Here is a 15,675-nt window from a genome sequence, read left to right as displayed (position 1 = left end):
GGGATCTACATCTCAGCAAGGTGGGCAGGATTCTGACGTGGTGCACACCTGCCTTGGAGGGCCTGCTAGGGGAAGTCTTCAGGCATTGTCTCGAAGGCGTGCATATCTCTTGCAGCCCCTGGAGCAGGGTGGGCGAAAGCAGGTTGGTGTTTGGTGGTGTCTGTTCTCCAGGGCATTCTTGGCTGAGAAGCTGGGCTGTGGAAATGGAACCCAGGTCAGAGAGCAGGAGGGCTTGACATGAGGGCAGTGGAGCAGCCCTGGAACCTTCCTGCCCACAATCTGCTGTCCACATAGCATCATTGAGCAGAGAGCCATTAGATCTCAGTTTAGTGCTACATTCTCACTGTAGTATGGATGGGAGGCTGGGGTGTGGGACCGAGAGGGATGTTGTCCTGAGGGGAACAGGTACTTGGTGGCCTTCCTGGCTGCCCTTATAGGAGCCTGGATCTTCCTCTCAGTATGGATAGATGGCAACTGGGAGCGAGGGCTTAATGCTGTGTTAGTTGGGCACCAAAGGGTCTTCCTCCCATCTCCCTATAGGACCTGGAGATGTCCCCCAAGAGAGAGGCAGGCCACGGTCCCCCCCACCCACCCACTAGCATCAATGGAGGGATAGTGTGGGAACATCTCTCCCAGGAACACCAGGTCAGAGCTGCCTGATCTGGGGAGCGGGAGCCCCAAGAAGCTTGTAAAACCAGAGTGACTCTAGGGAACGCTGATGGCTGCAAGGGTCCCAACACTTACCAAGGATCCAAGGAAGGCAAGGGCAGAGGGAAGGGGCAGACTAGAAGTAGAAATAAAAGGACTCAGTCATGGCTATGGAGTCCAGGGTGAGAGGAAGGAGGCAGAGGGTATCAGAGCATCTGGCTGGAAAACCCTAGTAGGAGTGGAGGATGAAGGACAAAGAGGTCATCTCCAGGGCTTTATTGGTTTGAAGGCCTCCAGGACTACATATGGTGACATTGATCAAGAGCGCAACATATCAGGTTTATTGAGCACCTACTACGCTAGGAGCTGTGCTGGTGAGACACACAGCCCTACTCTGAAGGAGCTCCAGTCTAGCCAGGGGAACAGAACCCAGGCAGAAGAATAAGAATGAAGAAGGCCGTGCCATGAGGGTCTGTGATGAAAGGACACAGGCACCTACTAAGATGACGTAACTGGGACGCATAGAGAGCATAGCTGAAGGATAAAATGAGCTGTGGCAAGAGCTGTGGACACACCTTCCTAGCACCAGACTGTCAAGACCTTGTGGCAGGTGGGGCTGGTTGTGTTGAAGGAACAGCTGGCAGCTACTGTGGCTGGAGCAGTGTTCCGCTGGGAGCAGGAGATACAGGATGAGGTGAGAAACAGGCAGAGGCCAGGTTGTACGACATCCCCTATCCCACCCCCTACTCCTCTAAGCCACAGCAGGGAATTTGGATTTTTTTTTTCTCTAAGTGCCACGAGAAGCCATTGGGGGTGGAGAATGAATTAGGGGAGGGGGCAAGTCAGAAGGCAAGCTGAGGGACCAGGCTGATGGTACAAGGTGGCAGAACTGTGTTCTATTTTGAAGGTAAGCCCAACAAAACTTGCTCGTGGATCTGATGAATTGGGATGACGCCAAGGTCGAGAGCAGCCAGGTGGATGGTGGACTCTAGAGCTTCATTTTGCCTGAATTTCTTTTGAATTGCTTATTAGACATCCAGGTGTGTGGGGGGGGGGGCAGCTGGAAAAGTGGGCTGTGGCATGTTGAAGTCAGGAGGGAACTCAGTGACTGACTACTGTGGCTGGTTGAGAGCTGTGGATTCAGGGAAAGATCAGCGTAGCCCAATGCCGAGAGCTAGGTCAGAGGAGGTTGGGAGAGAAGTAAACATTACAAGAAAAAGGAGGTCCTGTTGGTGCTGTGTGCTGCTGGGGCGGAGAGGGGCTGGCAAGAAAGCTGACAGAGGCTGACCTTGACAAGAGGAGTTTCGGTGGAGTGGTGAGGACAAAAGATGGGCGTCAAAGGGAAGTAGGGAGAGGGCGTGGAGACAGAGGAGTAGTGATAACTCTGGAGAAATTTGTTCTCAAGCGTAGCTGAGGAATTGGGTGGTAACTGGAGCAAGGAGTTCTAGGAAGTGTTTTAGGTTTTGTTTTTTAATGAGATACTATAGAATCAATTCTCATTCCAAATTCTAAAATCTACAGGCATAAGGTGGCACAGGGAAAGTGAGTTGAAAGTACTTTGCAAAGCCATTAAGTGCCTTGTGGAACCCAGCACGCTTGCGGTTGTGTCCACAGCCCAGTGACTGGGACACCCAAGGGAGGGAATGGAAGGAATGAGTGTGTTTATGTCTGGATCCCTAAAGCACCTGCCTGTGTAAGGCCCCAGTGGGATACAGATGGGGAGACCCGAGGCACCTGCATTTCCCCTCAGCCTCTGATCCACACAGGTCAGGTGGTGGGTGGGAGGACTAAAAGAAAGAGCTTCTCACATTGCAGCAGGGGCAGAGCTCAGGGTGGATTAGGGGTTAGTGTCAGTTATGAACCTGTAAGAGTGAGGGTCATAGACCACTAGGAGAGGCCTTGGCTGTGGCCTTCTGTTTCCTCGGATGAGAGAGGAGGAGGCTGTAGTAAGGAGACTGAGAAGCTGCCCCTCCAATCCAGGGTGGCTTCCTGAAAGTTGGGTTGGAATGTCCAGGTGTTTGGTAGCTGCTGGTGACACAGGGAGGGAGAGGCAGAACCTGGGCATTCCTAGATGGGAGGAGCCCGGGGCAAAACGGGTGGCTTTTCAAGGGCTCAGCCCCTGCCCACCCCCAATCCAGCATGCTCCCTGGGCAGTCAGCCTATCGGTTCTTCAGCCCCTCCTCAACCTCCTTCCTCCATCCCCATGACTCCTGGAGTCTGTGCCATGGGCTGGGGGTCTAGGTAGACGACAGAGCAAAGGGGGTACCCAGGGCGATCCTGTTTTTCTTCTCTCAGTCCCTGCTCACCCCAAGGAAAAGAGGCATGCAGCTAGGCAAGTCAGTCTACCCAGTTAGGTAGGTATCTTCCCCAGCATCTTCTGCAGTTGTAGGGAGAGGGTGCTCAGGGCCATCTTAAGCCTCAGCCATTTATCTGTCAAGAGGGGTACCCCATGGCTTTGCTTCTAATTTGTTCTTATTTTGCTGGCAGGGGAAACTGGGTCAGCCTCGCTCATCAGGTCTGTGCTTGGGGCTCTCCCAACACTCAAGGAGCCCTTGGGGGCTGCAGGGCAGCCCCTTCACAGAGGTAGACTCACCCTCTGCTTGCCCGGCCTGCACTCTTCCATGCCTGGGGGACAGTGGCTGAGGACTCCGTTACAGCAGCCGATGAGGTAGGGATCGCTGCTAGTCCTCAGGCGGGGACGGGGGGGGGGGGGGGGGGGGGGCAGTGTGCAGGGGATGAGGTGGGGGAACGGTAGGGGAGGTCTTGGGTCAATCCAGGGCCTGACGGTTGTGGAATCGTTTGCTGAGAAGCCACCAAAGGTCAGGCCAGGGGGTTCATCGCATGGGCTGGACTGGCCGGACCCCAGCGCAGCGCACGCCCACCTGCCCGCGCACACCACCACCTGCCCACAAAGACATACAAGCTCTCTCCCTCTCTCCCCGCCCCACTCTCATTCATACTAGCAGGAGACAAGGCGCCAAAGAAGGCGCGTCCCCGGGCTGGGCTCCCGCCTGTCCGGGAAGGAAAACCGGGCCATCTTGGGAAGGAAAGAAATCGCGAGCCAGACCTTGACCCAGGAGAAGGCCGAGGGCGCGACGAGGCCAGAGGAGAATCTACGAGGCGGGCAGCGAGCATACCCGACGCTGCCGCGCCGGGAGGGCGGTGGGCTCTGCGAGCCAGGGCGTAGCCCAGGGGAGGCGCGCCGGCCCGTCTAGTTAGTCGGGGCGCGATTACTGGAGGAGGAGTAGGAAAGTTTATCGCCCGAGTAACCAGAATGAATGCAGGGGGCGGGGCAGGCGGCGGGCTGGGCCTTGCCAGGGCCCCCTGCCGAGGAGAGGGGGCGGGCGCCCGAGGCGCGCTTAAAGCTGAGCCGAAGAAGCCCTCCTCCAACTTGCCACAGTGGCTTGCTCCGTGGGTCTCTGGACCCATCGAGCTTCTTCCCAAAATTTAACCAACTCCTCCCAGCCCCTAACCCGGTGACGCCTGGGCGGGCGCGCGGGCCAGAAGAAACCAGGTCTACGCGTTCTGGCTAAGTTGCCACGCGCTCCCGGGAGCAGACCGCCCGGAGTTGAGTGGAACGCCGGTGAGGGCTCAGGGTGGGCGGGCGGCACCCATCCCAGGGCCACGTGGCCTCCCGCGACAGTGCAGGCCTACTGAGCGGCATTAGGACCCAGGTGCGGCGCGGGGGTGTGTCGCCAGCTTCCTCCGCTGGCCGGGCGGAGACGCCTGGTTTGGGGTCCCAGAGCTCCGGGTGAGGATCCCGGGCTTGCGCGCGTGTGTGCAGCCGACGGCCGATCGCCAGGGCCATGGCCGGGGCCACCAGGCACGTGTTTCATCTCCAGCCATGCGGTGGGTGCCTGAGCCGGCAGGCGCGGCTAACAAGCCGTCGGGTCTCGGTGGCGGAGGCGTGCTAGGCGGGTACGCCGAGCCTCCGGGCACTGGGATACCGCGGATGCCGCCTCCTGCGGTGGCCAGGGCCATCGTGAGCCAGGGGGTCGTGGGAGTTTACAGGTCAGGGGAGGATCCAGGGGGTGAGTTCAGTGGAGAGGAGTAGGAGTCCGGGCGGGTACACGGGTGGTGGAAGGAGACCCAGAGACGGCTTGGTGGGCACTGCGCGCTGCATTAATGCTCTGCAGCGCCGTCTTGAAATTCTTTTAAGTTTTTGAACCAATGAGGTAGCGAGTGGAGGACTCCGGGGCTTGGAAGTGAGCGGGGCGGAGCTGTGGGCCCCTTAGCACCCGAGCGCTCGGCGAGAGCCGGGCACGCTGCCGTCTCCGAAAGCTTCATTTTACCTTCTGCCTGGACACCTCCCGCTGCGCGGAAGCCTGCGTACTTAGTGGTCCCTGGTCCTCTGTCACCTGCGCGGCTGTTGCATTCTCCCCCTCGGGGCTTGGACACCCGAGGGCCAGCCCGGGGTTTGTAAGACATTTACCGGCTCGTGGGGCGCCCATGATGGGAGTAGGGCGTGCACCATCCCCGCCCTTCCAGATCCAGATTACACTGGTCTTCTGCCCATCCCTGAGGCCTCGGGTGCTGGCTTTACTGCCCCCGCCCCTCCCTTCTAGATGCAGCCCGGGCTTCCGCCCCGCGTGTCAATCCGCATCTTGCCCCCCGACCGCCAGGGTCTCTGAGTCTAGAAGCGCTTTCCTCGTGCGCGCGACCACTCCTGTGGCTTCCTTCCTCGCACAGCGCGGCACAAACAGCCAAGACCATCCGGGGCCCGGCGCGGGGAGCGCGCACGGCTTCCCCCTCCCTTCTCCCTTGAGGACCAACGGCTCCGCCTCCCAGAAGGCCCGGGACTTGGGTGGCCGCGTAGGGCGAGAAGCCGTTGCCCGGTCGGCCCAGGTGTCTCACGGGCGCGTAATGTTGGGGGTGGCTGCATGTGTGATGGATGTTGATGACCGCCAGGCCCGCTGTGAGAATGAGAGCAGCAATGTGCAGGGAGGAGGGCTCCAACTCAGGTGCTGGGCGTGGCAGCCAAGGAGCAGCATTACAGGGAAGCTGACTCCTACTGGGAGGGTGGAGGCAGCCACCTCCCTCCAATCCTGGCGGCCCGAGCTGTGTTCCGCAGCCAGCGTATCCTGCATTACTTCACCGGGTACTCTTAAATTACTCCTGGAGAAAACTTGCTGAGAATGGCTCCCCTCCTCTCTGCTTTCCCACCTGGGCAGCCCCTAGGAAATGGGCTAAAGAATGACTGGCTTGGCTTCCTTTGGTTCCTCAAGAGGACCCTCCCTAGTATTGTCCCCTGTTCCTTTTTGTCTAAGGTTGGCTTAGTTTGGGTCCCTGGGAAGGCTAAGAAGAAATCAGCAGGGTTGGTGTGGGGTGGAGAGCAGAGGGGCACCAGAGACTGTCTAGGACTGGTCCATGGAGCTGGTAACAGTTCTTTGGCTTCCCTTGCAGAAAACTCTTCCATGTCGCAGTGTGCCTACCCTGAGGATGCAGGTGAGTACCTTTTAGGGGTGTGTGTGTGTGTGTGTGTGTGTGTGTGTGTAGAGAGAGAGTGAGAGAGAGAGCTCCTTGGTCAACAGTCTATAGGGGACCTAGTCCATCCAATTGGATGCCCATGGCATTGGCCACCTGTCTGTGGTCCTCTGCTGGTGCTGGGATGCTTTGGGATCCTACCCTCCAGGAGGTTGTGATGTGGTCAGAGAGGCAGCTAACACTGCCCTGGACACTGGCAGGGCTCTGGTGTCCTGTGGTCCTGCCAGAGGGCAGGCTGCTCCTTCTATATGGACCATCTGTGATTTCACATGGTTCACTTTTACAATGCCCTGGTTATCTGACCAGCCTTAGGCCGAGTGTTATGGATGTCCACATCCCTCAGTCCCTACCTAGTCCTGGGAGGGAAGGGCTGCCATTGTCCCTCTAAAGAAAAATAACTCTGCTTCCGTGTCTGGGCTGGGTCTGTGCTGCCTCTCCTATGCCCAGACCCTGGCTTGGGAGCTGTCTTGACCATCAGGGGTGTTTAGTAGGACAGTGGACAGAGTAATGTGCTCTTCCCCAAGGTCTCCAGGATGTGACGACTGCATGTGCCAGGCTGCTGGCGGGCAGGTTAGCTATGTATGTGGCTGGGCTATAGGATGGAAGGGGGGACATGGCATCCCAGGAGCCTTGCAGAGACCTGGTAGTGTCCGCTGGGCAGGTCCTAGGGAGAGCCCAGTGTATGTGTGATGGGGGAAGAGTGGGTGCTGGTGGGGGTGACAGGAGAGGCTGGGACAGGTTGGGGCTGGAGAGCTAGGTTGTCTAAGCAAAGCAGGCTTGGAAAGGAGTTTTTCATGGACATGAGCTCCATGACAAAAGCAGGGAAGGACTTTTTTTGACCTTATACCATGTTTCCCCGAAAATAAGACCTAGCCGGACAATCAGCTCTACTGTGTCTTTTGGAGCAAAAATTAATATAAGACCAGGTATTATATTATACTATACCGGGTCTTATATTAATTTTGCTTTAAAAGACACATTAGAGCTGATTGTCTGGCTAGGTCTTATTTTCAAGGAAACATGGTAGCTCTGCTCTGGACTCTGGGTACAGTGCAGGCCTGGGCCCGGGGGTCACCACTCCTTGGGGGCCTTGATAGGAGAGGCCTAGCACCTCCTGCCCAGAAAGGGCCCAGGCTGAGCACAGGATGACATGCGGGTAACAGGGCCTGGGATGTGCAGAGGAAACTGGTGGGTGGGAATGGAAGTGAGTCAGGGTGAGTCACTGCCTGGCAGGTGTAAGCGTGCTGCTGACCCTTCCCTGTCATTGCACTGGTGTTAGGCATTGGTGGGGTCTAGTCTAAAAAGATCCCTTTCCTAGGGGACCACCACCAAGTCATGAACCTTAGGGGATCCACAGTCAAGAAGTGGTGCCAGCTGGGCCAAGAGTGAGGCAGGGCCCTAGGGAGACTTGCCAGAGGGGGAAGTTTCTGCAAACCTTGAATAGGGCTCTCAGGGGGCCCTCCACTCAGAGGATAGGAGCTGGCAAGGCTGGGGTGCTGGCCTACTGGCCTGAGGAGTAAGAGATCGAGGTAGGGAGTGGGACTGGGCCTAAGGGGTCAGGGATCAGGGATCAGGACGGGTAGCAGGGCTGGCTCACACTGCAATCCCAGAAGCTGCAGGGAGTCCCAGCAGGGCTTGGAAAGGATCGGAACGTTTGCACCTCACCAGGAAGCTTTCCTATAGGAGGGAGCCTGTGTTGTGGGGCAGTTGCAGGAACTGAGAGGCAGACCAGGGCAGCAGGCTTTGTGCTCTGGGAGTCCCAAGTGCCATGACACGCCCCTCTCCCACCATGGGCGCGGGGTTCGATGGGAATGGGGCCCAGATGAGGCCTCCTTCTGCGGGTCCCACCCCCTGTCAGTCTCTGGCTCTTACTTTGACTCTCCTGCTTCCTGGGACTTATCTGTTGTCTGGATCTTGTTTCCTAGCCTTGATGCTTTGACCACAGGTCTTTCCCAGGAGGAGGTGCTCTAAGGCTTTGTGCCAATGAGGTGGGGAGGGAGTGGGTCTGGATACTGCAGTGCCTCTGGCTTCCCTTGGACCCATCTGGATAGCCAGGCAGGTGTGGGACCTACACCTGGAGGTTCTGGAAGGTCAGAGGTCAGGCCATCCTAACTGCATCATTGCCCCACGTGCCTGGCCCAGAATGTGTGGAATGAACATATATTTCTCTAGCTGAAGGAGATGCATGGGTCAGAACAGTGCAAGGCCCTAGTTCTGCAGCTGAAGAATGTTGGAGAAAGCCATTGGGAGGGGGCTGCCAGCCAGCTGCCATACTGTGAAGGGAACAGGGCCAAGACTATGTACTCTGCCTACCTGGGCCTGAGGCTGCCTTCCAGGCCTACCAGAGGCCTCTGTGACCATTCACTGAGAGTGCACCGAGTGGGACAGCCCAGGGTCTCTGCCCTTTGAGCTTGACGTCCCTCCTGGAGTGTAGCACTGACGGCCAGGCCCTCTTGGGGGGGTCTCTCTTGGTGGTGGTTGGGTCTCCAGGCTACCTCAAGTGTGACGTGGATGATGCCTCTGAAACCCATGAGGAGAGCCTGGGGGAAGAGGCCTTCGACACTGTCAACTCCTCCATTGTGTCTGGCGAGAGCATCCGTTTTTTTGTCCACGTCAACCTCCAGGTGCAGCCCAGCCAGGCTGGTATGGGGATTGTAGCAGGGATGCATGAGGGGGCAGGTGGGACTGGGCGGGTACGGCCCCGCTCCACCAAGAGAGGCCTGGAGATGTGGGTGGCACCCTGAGCCCTCTCCCTTTTCTCTAGCCGAGAGTGAACTGCCTGATGGCTGCGGGCTCCTGCACACCTCCCGAAAGGTGAGTGGCCCATCTGCAGGACGGGAGACATTTGGTCCTGGGCCACTAGTTGGTGGTGCAGGTGGCTGCTCCCCTCTTGAACTACACAGGGATTCACACTAGCCCGAGGCCAGTCTGCTGAGGCCTTCCCTCCTGGAAAGGCATTTTGGTGCTAGTGGGCGGGGCCAGTCGGGAGCCACCACTGGAGGAGAGGCCCAGGCAGTGACAACAGGTCTCACTCATGGGCCTGTGTGGGATTGCCCACAGTACCTGAAGTTAAAGAACTTCGAGGAAGAGATCCGTGCGCACCGGGACCTGGATGGCTTTCTGGATCGGGCCAGCATCATCCTGAACGAGACGGCCACCTCCCTGGACGACGTGCTGCGGGCCATGCTGCTGCGCTTAGTCCACAAGCCCGACAACACCGAGCCTGACTGCAACGTGGACCTGCTCATGGCCGTGCTCTTCACAGATGCCGGGACTCCCATGGAGGGCAAAGGTAAGGCCCGTTTCCCCTCCTGAGTGGGGAGGTCGAGGAGGGGCTGGCTGACCCTCCTCCCTCCCTCCACCCTGTCCTCAGCAGTCCACCTGCTGTCGGATACTATCCAAGGAGTCACGGCCACAGTCACAGGGGTGCAATACCAGCAGTCATGGCTCTGTATCATGTGAGTTGCTACCACATTTGGCCTCCCTACCTGTCACCTTGGAGCTAGGCATCCCATGTCCCTGCAGAGGCTGGCCCACCCAGTTTGGGGGAAGAGGATGTGAACACTTCGTCCCATTTGGTCTTCTTTTCTCCCTAACAGAAGTCACTGGGGGGTCATAGTTGGGTACTCCGGGTGGGCTCCCCCCACCAAGGGTGGCAACTGTGTGCTGTGTCCCCTCCCCTGTCCCTGCCAGCTGTACCTCCAAGTCCCTACTGAAGCGGCACGTGTGCATCAGCCGCCTGGTTCGCCCGCAGAACTGGGGGGAGAACTGCTGTGAGGTGCGGTTCGTCATCCTGGTGCTGGCCCCTCCCAAGATGGTGAGGAGGGGACGGGTGGCTCTGTTTCCTGGGGTGGGGAGGGTTCCAGGGTACCTTGCTCTCTTCTTGGGGCATCTCTTCCATGTGCTGGAGGACCCTACAGTCTCGGCCTCTGAAGGTCTCATTTCCACACTGTCCCTTCATCTCGGCCCTCCTGGGTTTCTCTAAAGCATCCTTGCCAGGTCCTCATCAAGTCCTCACTTCCCCAGAGGTTTCCCGAAAGTTGTATTTCCTCCCTAATTGAGAAGAGATACTTTAAAAAATAGTTATTCAAACACAGGCCTTTCTTTGGCCTGCCCTGACCTAACCCTTCTTCTTTTTAGCAGATAATGATTTGTAGGCCAAGGATTCTCTACTCCTTGGGCCATTTACCTCCTGGTCAGGGGCATCTTGCTTTTGTGGGGGCTGAAGCTGATACAATTTGGGGAGTCTTCTTTTAAGGAAAAAGGTTTAAAAATCATAAATAAAAAATGGCTAGGGCCCCTCCCAAGAACACTTAAACTTCCATTAGCTTCTTGCTGTTTCTGCCCCTGCTTCTGGTGCAAACCCAGAGCTTGGCATGGCCCTCTTCCCCAGGCTTTCTCTAGGCCAAGGGGGTGCTGAAGGGACTGTCCCTCACGGGGATTTCATAGACATGGTGAACCTCCTCAGATGTTACTGTGCTGGTAAGAGAGGAAGGGCATTTAGGGCAGTGGGCCACTCCTCCGTCAGCAGGAGTGACAGCTGGCAACATGACCAGAACGGTGGAAGGTGCAGTACACTGAGGGCGGAGTGGCTTTGACTGGGACAGGCCAACCAGCCCGACACCTGTCTCCTTGGGAGAACAAGCCTATTCTAAAGCTAACAGAAAAGCACAATGTCTGCAGTGCAGCCCCGGGACTATTGCTTTGGGCAACATGAAGGAGTGGACACTGTCCCCAGGGGACCTGGTTTGGGGAGGTGAGACAGGTTGCCATGGTGAGTTGGACAGGGTTGACCTTGGCCAGGCAAGAGGAAGGAGGGCTGATAGACCAGCAGACAATGCAAATGCCACAGGTGAAATGTAGCTGGGTGAACATTTTTCTCCATTGTTGCGATTTCGTTATCCACAATGACAGAGATTTGGGTCCCTTTGGATAAGACTAATACCTGAGTTTATGAGAACTCATGAGTTTATAAGAAAATAGTGGATTGATGCTAGTTCTAGTGATCTGCTGACTTGGTGGAAATAAGGGCAGTATCCACTCATGCTTGAACTTTGGAGGATAAAACAGCTGCCCATTCACGGGGAGAGTGCCTGCCACGTGCTTTGGAACATTTGTGCAAGCCACGGGCAGGGCAGGGTGCTCTCCGCTCTGCAGGGGCTGCAGATGTGATTTCCACATCCCCACCCCTACTCCCAGAAAAGCACCAAGACTGCAACAGAGGTGGGGCGCACCTTTGCCACCATGTTCTTGGACATCGCCTTCCGCCAGAAGCTTCTGAGGACCCGCACGGAGGAAGAATTCAAGGAGGCCCTAGTACATCAGCGACAACTGCTCACCATGATGGACCAGGGTCCGAACCCCAGCTTAAAGAACTACAGCATAAGCTCCATGTGCATCCAAAAATCCCACCAGGTATGCGGTGGAGGTGGGCCTGGGTGGGTGGCTCTGGGCACAAGCCACAGAGCTAACAGGCACCCTGTTCCAGCCCCTGCAGCACAAGGACTTCTTCGCTGTGGGGAAGGGCATCCGGGAGGACTTCGCCCGCAGGTTCCCCGTGTACTCACTGGACTTCACTGACGGTACGTGGCCCGGGAGGCCTCCCGGACTCTGCCTGTGGCTCCGACCCCAGGACGACATGTGTGCCTGTCCAGCACCCCAACACACTCTCCGTCCTGTCCCCCATTCCTAGGCATTATTGGGAAAAACAAGGCCGTGGGCAAATTCATCACCACCACCCTGTTCCTCTACTTTGCCTGCCTCCTGCCCACGATCGCTTTTGGGTCCCTCAACGATGAGATCACATATGGGGTCATTGGTGAGGGGCTGGGGGGCTGGAGTCTGGTGGGGAGTGCTGGGTGGGGCCCAGGGCTGTGGTGCCCAGCTGACCATCCCACTTCCTCAGATGTGCAGAAGACCATTGCTGGGCAGAGCATTGGAGGCCTCTTGTATGCACTCTTCTCCGGGCAGCCGCTGGTCGTGCTGCTGACAACCGCGCCCCTGGCCCTCTACACCCACGGTGCAGTGGGGGTTGCGGCGGGGCGACAATGCCCGAGGCCCCTGGCCCCGCCTGGCCCTGACTGTCCACCCGCCCGTTGCTTGCAGTGATCCGCGGCATCTGTGATGACTACGAGCTGGACTTCAACACCTTCTATGCGTGGACAGGCCTGTGGAACAGTTTCTTCTTGGCCCTTTACGCCCTCTTCAACTTCAGCCTGATCATGAGTCTCTTTAAGAGGTGACAGGGCCTTCCCTGAGCTGCTGGGACCCTTGAGCAAGACGGAGACCAAAGCTGGGGATCTGGGTCAGCCTTCACGCCAGCCTCTGAGGCCCTGTAATCTTCCAGGGGATGGGGTGCCCACACTATCACTGCCCCAAAGGGAAAGCCTGGGACTGGTCTTTGTGGCAGGAGGAGGTGGGAGGCCACGCTGAGGCTCAGGGAAGCCTCTCCTTCCACCACTCACCCTTATCTTATGAAGTATCTCATACCCTGGCAGGTCGACAGAGGAGATCATTGCCTTGTTCATTTCCATGACATTCGTGCTGGATGCTGTCAAGGGCACGGTAAAAAGTGAGTGTCTAGCCAGTGACCACTTGCTACACAGGAAGCTGAGTTAAGATAGGGAGCTACAGGCTGTGGTCAGGTCAGCCAAACCGCATGCAAGCTGTGGCTGCTCCCATGGTCCATGGTGCTCTAGGAGCCATGACTGCAGCCCCATGTGCTGGGGGGTGACAGGGCTGCCTCAGGCAGGATCAGAGGCACTGGATCAGGGGTGATGTGCCATCAGAGACCAGGCAGGGAGACAATGGCAGGGGTGGGGGTGGTTGGTGGGTGGACATGTCTGTGGGGTCCTGGCTGACAGAGGCCAGCTACCCCCACCACCTCTCCGAGATGCCATGCCCCTTCTCCCCTCAGGGCCCCTCCATCCCACATCCAGAAGGAAGCTGGGCCCCAGTCTCCTAGAACCCAGATGTCTGAGCCTATTGGCCTGTATCCACAGTCTTCCAGAAGTACTATGGCATCAGCCATGGGAACCACAACGCAGATCACATCTCCGTGCTGAGCCTGCTGGGTCTCGGCACCAGCCTCAACACCAGCTTCCACACGGCCCTCAACACCAGCCTCCTGGCCAACCCGCCAGAGCTGACCTCAGTGAGCAGCCGTTCTGCGGAGCACCCAAACCGGGAGACTGCCGTGCTCAGCCTCCTTATTATGCTGGGCACGCTCTGGCTGAGCTACACCCTCTACCAGTTTAAGAAGAGGTAAGTGGGGCTTCGGGGCCGGGGAAGGGGGCGTACGCCCCACGATCATGCTGATGCACCGACCTGCTTCTGCAGCCCCTACCTGCACCCCTACATGCGGGAGATCCTGTCAGACTGTGCCCTGCCCATCTCCGTGCTCACTTTCTCCCTCATCAGCTCCTATGGCTTCCGGGAAATTAAGAGTGAGTTGGGCAAAAACCGGGCCAAGGGTGGGGTGGGGTGGGGTGGGGTGTGGTGCTTCCATAGAGCTGCAGGCTAGAGCAGGGGTCTGCACCCTGCTGCAGTGAGCAAGTTCCGCTACAACCCCAGCGAGAGCCTGTTTAAGATCGCTGAGATGCAATCGCTGTCCCTGGGGGCCATTGGCAGTGCCATGGGCCTCGGCTTCCTGCTCTCCATGCTGTTCTTCATCGAGCAGAACCTGGTGGCTGCCTTGGCTAACGCACCAGAGAACAGGTTTGCAGGGCTGGGTAGGGAGGGCTGAGCAGGGTGCCCCACCCCCCAAGGGGCCAGCAGGGCTCTATCCACACGTGCCCATCTGTCTGCTGCAGACTGGTGAAGGGCACGGCCTACCACTGGGACCTGCTGCTCGTTGCCGTCATCAACACGGGGCTGTCTCTGTTTGGGATGCCCTGGATCCACGCTGCCTATCCCCACTCCCCGCTGCACGTCCGGGCACTGGCTGTGGTGGAAGAGCGTGTGGAGAACGGGCACATTTATGAGACGTGAGTGTGAGAGCTGTGTGTGCCTTGATACCTGAGGCAAGAGTTGTGTGGACCCTGAGGTGGGGCAGCCCATGGCCATACGTGACCTAGGGAGGGATGTGGCCCTGAAGTACCCTAGCCTGGGAACTGAATGTGACCTGAGGCGGGGCGTGGGCCTATGAACCAGGGCCGGAGGTGATCCTGTACTCGGGGCCATGCAGGATCGTGAATGTGTGGGAGACGCGGCTGACCACCCTCGGAGCCAGCATCCTGGTGGGTTTCTCCCTCCTGCTGCTACCTGTGCCGCTGCAGTGGATCCCCAAGCCTGTGCTCTATGGCCTCTTTCTGTACATCGCCCTCACCTCCATTGACGCCAACCAGCTCTTTGAGCGCATGGCCCTGCTGCTCAAGGACCAGGTGAGGATCTGGCCCTGAGCAAGGGGTGTGGGTGGAAGATACCGCGGCCCCAGACCCGCCTACACCTGGTCCCTGCTCCCCACAGGCCTCATACCCGCCCACCCACTATATCCGGAGGGTGCCCCAGAGGAAGATCCACTACTTCACAGGCCTGCAGGTCCTGCAGCTGCTGCTGCTCTGTGCCTTTGGCATGAGCCCCCTGCCCTACATGAAGATGATCTTCCCCCTCATCATGTTGGCTATGATCCCCATTCGGTATGGGGATGCGAAGGCGGGCTGTGGGCAGGGCCACCCGGGGGGAGTGGCAGGGCTAGGGCGGTGCCCTCTGCTTTCTCCGATTCAGTGCTCATCTTCCTCTTCCTGCCTATTCTCCTCCAGCTACAAGCTGCTGCCCCGAATCATTGAAGCCAAATACTTGGACGCCATGGATGCTGAGCACTGAGCCTGACTGGCAGGCCCTGGCCACCCCCTGTTTGCCCCTCCCTGGGGGTCTTCCCAGGCTCGCTCTGTGACTGTGTGGGGAAGCGGGGGGTGTTTTTTGGGGTGTTGCTCTATGCTGCACCCTCTCACAGCTGTCCCAACAGGCCCAGGGCATCTGTGGTGTGTGCCTGCACCTCTCCCCATCAGCCTTTTGCTTTGGGTCAAGAACACTGCTCGGGGCAGCTTCTGTCCAGGGTGGGACTAAGCAGGATGGATTTTCTTTTGATAAAAGAGTCAGATGCCTGAAAGAGAAACCATTTCCTTGATTGTGTAAGGAACTCGCTGTACGCATGTTAGAGAATAAAGCTCCTATTTCTATGCTTCTATGTGTCGCCTCCATCACTGCGGCCGCACCCCGTCCCAGCTTCTGAAGGCCACCTGAGGGCCCTCGGGAGGGAGAATGAAAGGGACTGATGTTGGTTGAGAACCATCTGGGCTGTCACTTCCAACTCCACAGTGGATGTTGGCCCCACAGGGAAATGTGGAAGATCCAGGAGGATGCCAGGAACCTGCAGGGGAAATGTTCTGGGAATATCATACGCGAGAGCCCTGAGGACTTGGGGCCAGTGAAGAGCGTGGCCGGTGTGGAGAGATCAGCAGGCTGACAGGGAAGGGCCCTAACACTGAGGCAGCTACAGAGCAGCCTGGCCCTCCGGTTTATGGAGGTCAGTCTGTTGGCTGG

The 15,675-nt window shown here is 58.0% G+C and overlaps 1 protein-coding gene across 21 annotated transcripts; it reads left to right on the top strand.

The window, feature by feature from the left end:
- The first annotated feature begins 4,026 nt into the window (after nucleotides 1-4,026).
- SLC4A11 (solute carrier family 4 member 11) lies at nucleotides 4,027-15,319 on the top strand. 21 transcript variants are annotated; one of them, XM_019733811.2, is made up of 21 exons: nucleotides 4,027-4,231; nucleotides 5,214-5,493; nucleotides 6,052-6,093; nucleotides 8,623-8,775; nucleotides 8,897-8,946; nucleotides 9,193-9,424; nucleotides 9,506-9,590; nucleotides 9,826-9,949; nucleotides 11,332-11,547; nucleotides 11,621-11,714; nucleotides 11,825-11,950; nucleotides 12,038-12,151; nucleotides 12,238-12,370; nucleotides 12,630-12,703; nucleotides 13,134-13,395; nucleotides 13,471-13,577; nucleotides 13,680-13,848; nucleotides 13,944-14,117; nucleotides 14,318-14,513; nucleotides 14,599-14,768; nucleotides 14,892-15,319. In XM_019733811.2, exons 3-21 carry the CDS (start codon nucleotides 6,063-6,065, stop codon nucleotides 14,953-14,955), a joined length of 2,574 nt encoding a protein of 857 aa, XP_019589370.2. In that variant the 5' UTR covers nucleotides 4,027-4,231; nucleotides 5,214-5,493; nucleotides 6,052-6,062; the 3' UTR covers nucleotides 14,956-15,319. The 21 variants fall into 21 exon arrangements, with proteins under 21 accessions (XP_019589370.2, XP_019589369.2, XP_074173463.1 ...); XM_019733810.2 differs by lacking the exon at nucleotides 5,214-5,493; XM_074317362.1 differs by lacking the exon at nucleotides 5,214-5,493 and having other exon boundaries at nucleotides 8,580-8,775.
- Nucleotides 15,320-15,675: the final 356 nt, after the last annotated feature.

Source organism: Rhinolophus sinicus, linkage group LG13, assembly GCF_036562045.2.
Source record: "Rhinolophus sinicus isolate RSC01 linkage group LG13, ASM3656204v1, whole genome shotgun sequence".
Taxonomy (NCBI): domain Eukaryota; kingdom Metazoa; phylum Chordata; class Mammalia; order Chiroptera; family Rhinolophidae; genus Rhinolophus; species Rhinolophus sinicus.
This window is presented reverse-complemented; position numbering and strand designations above follow the sequence as displayed.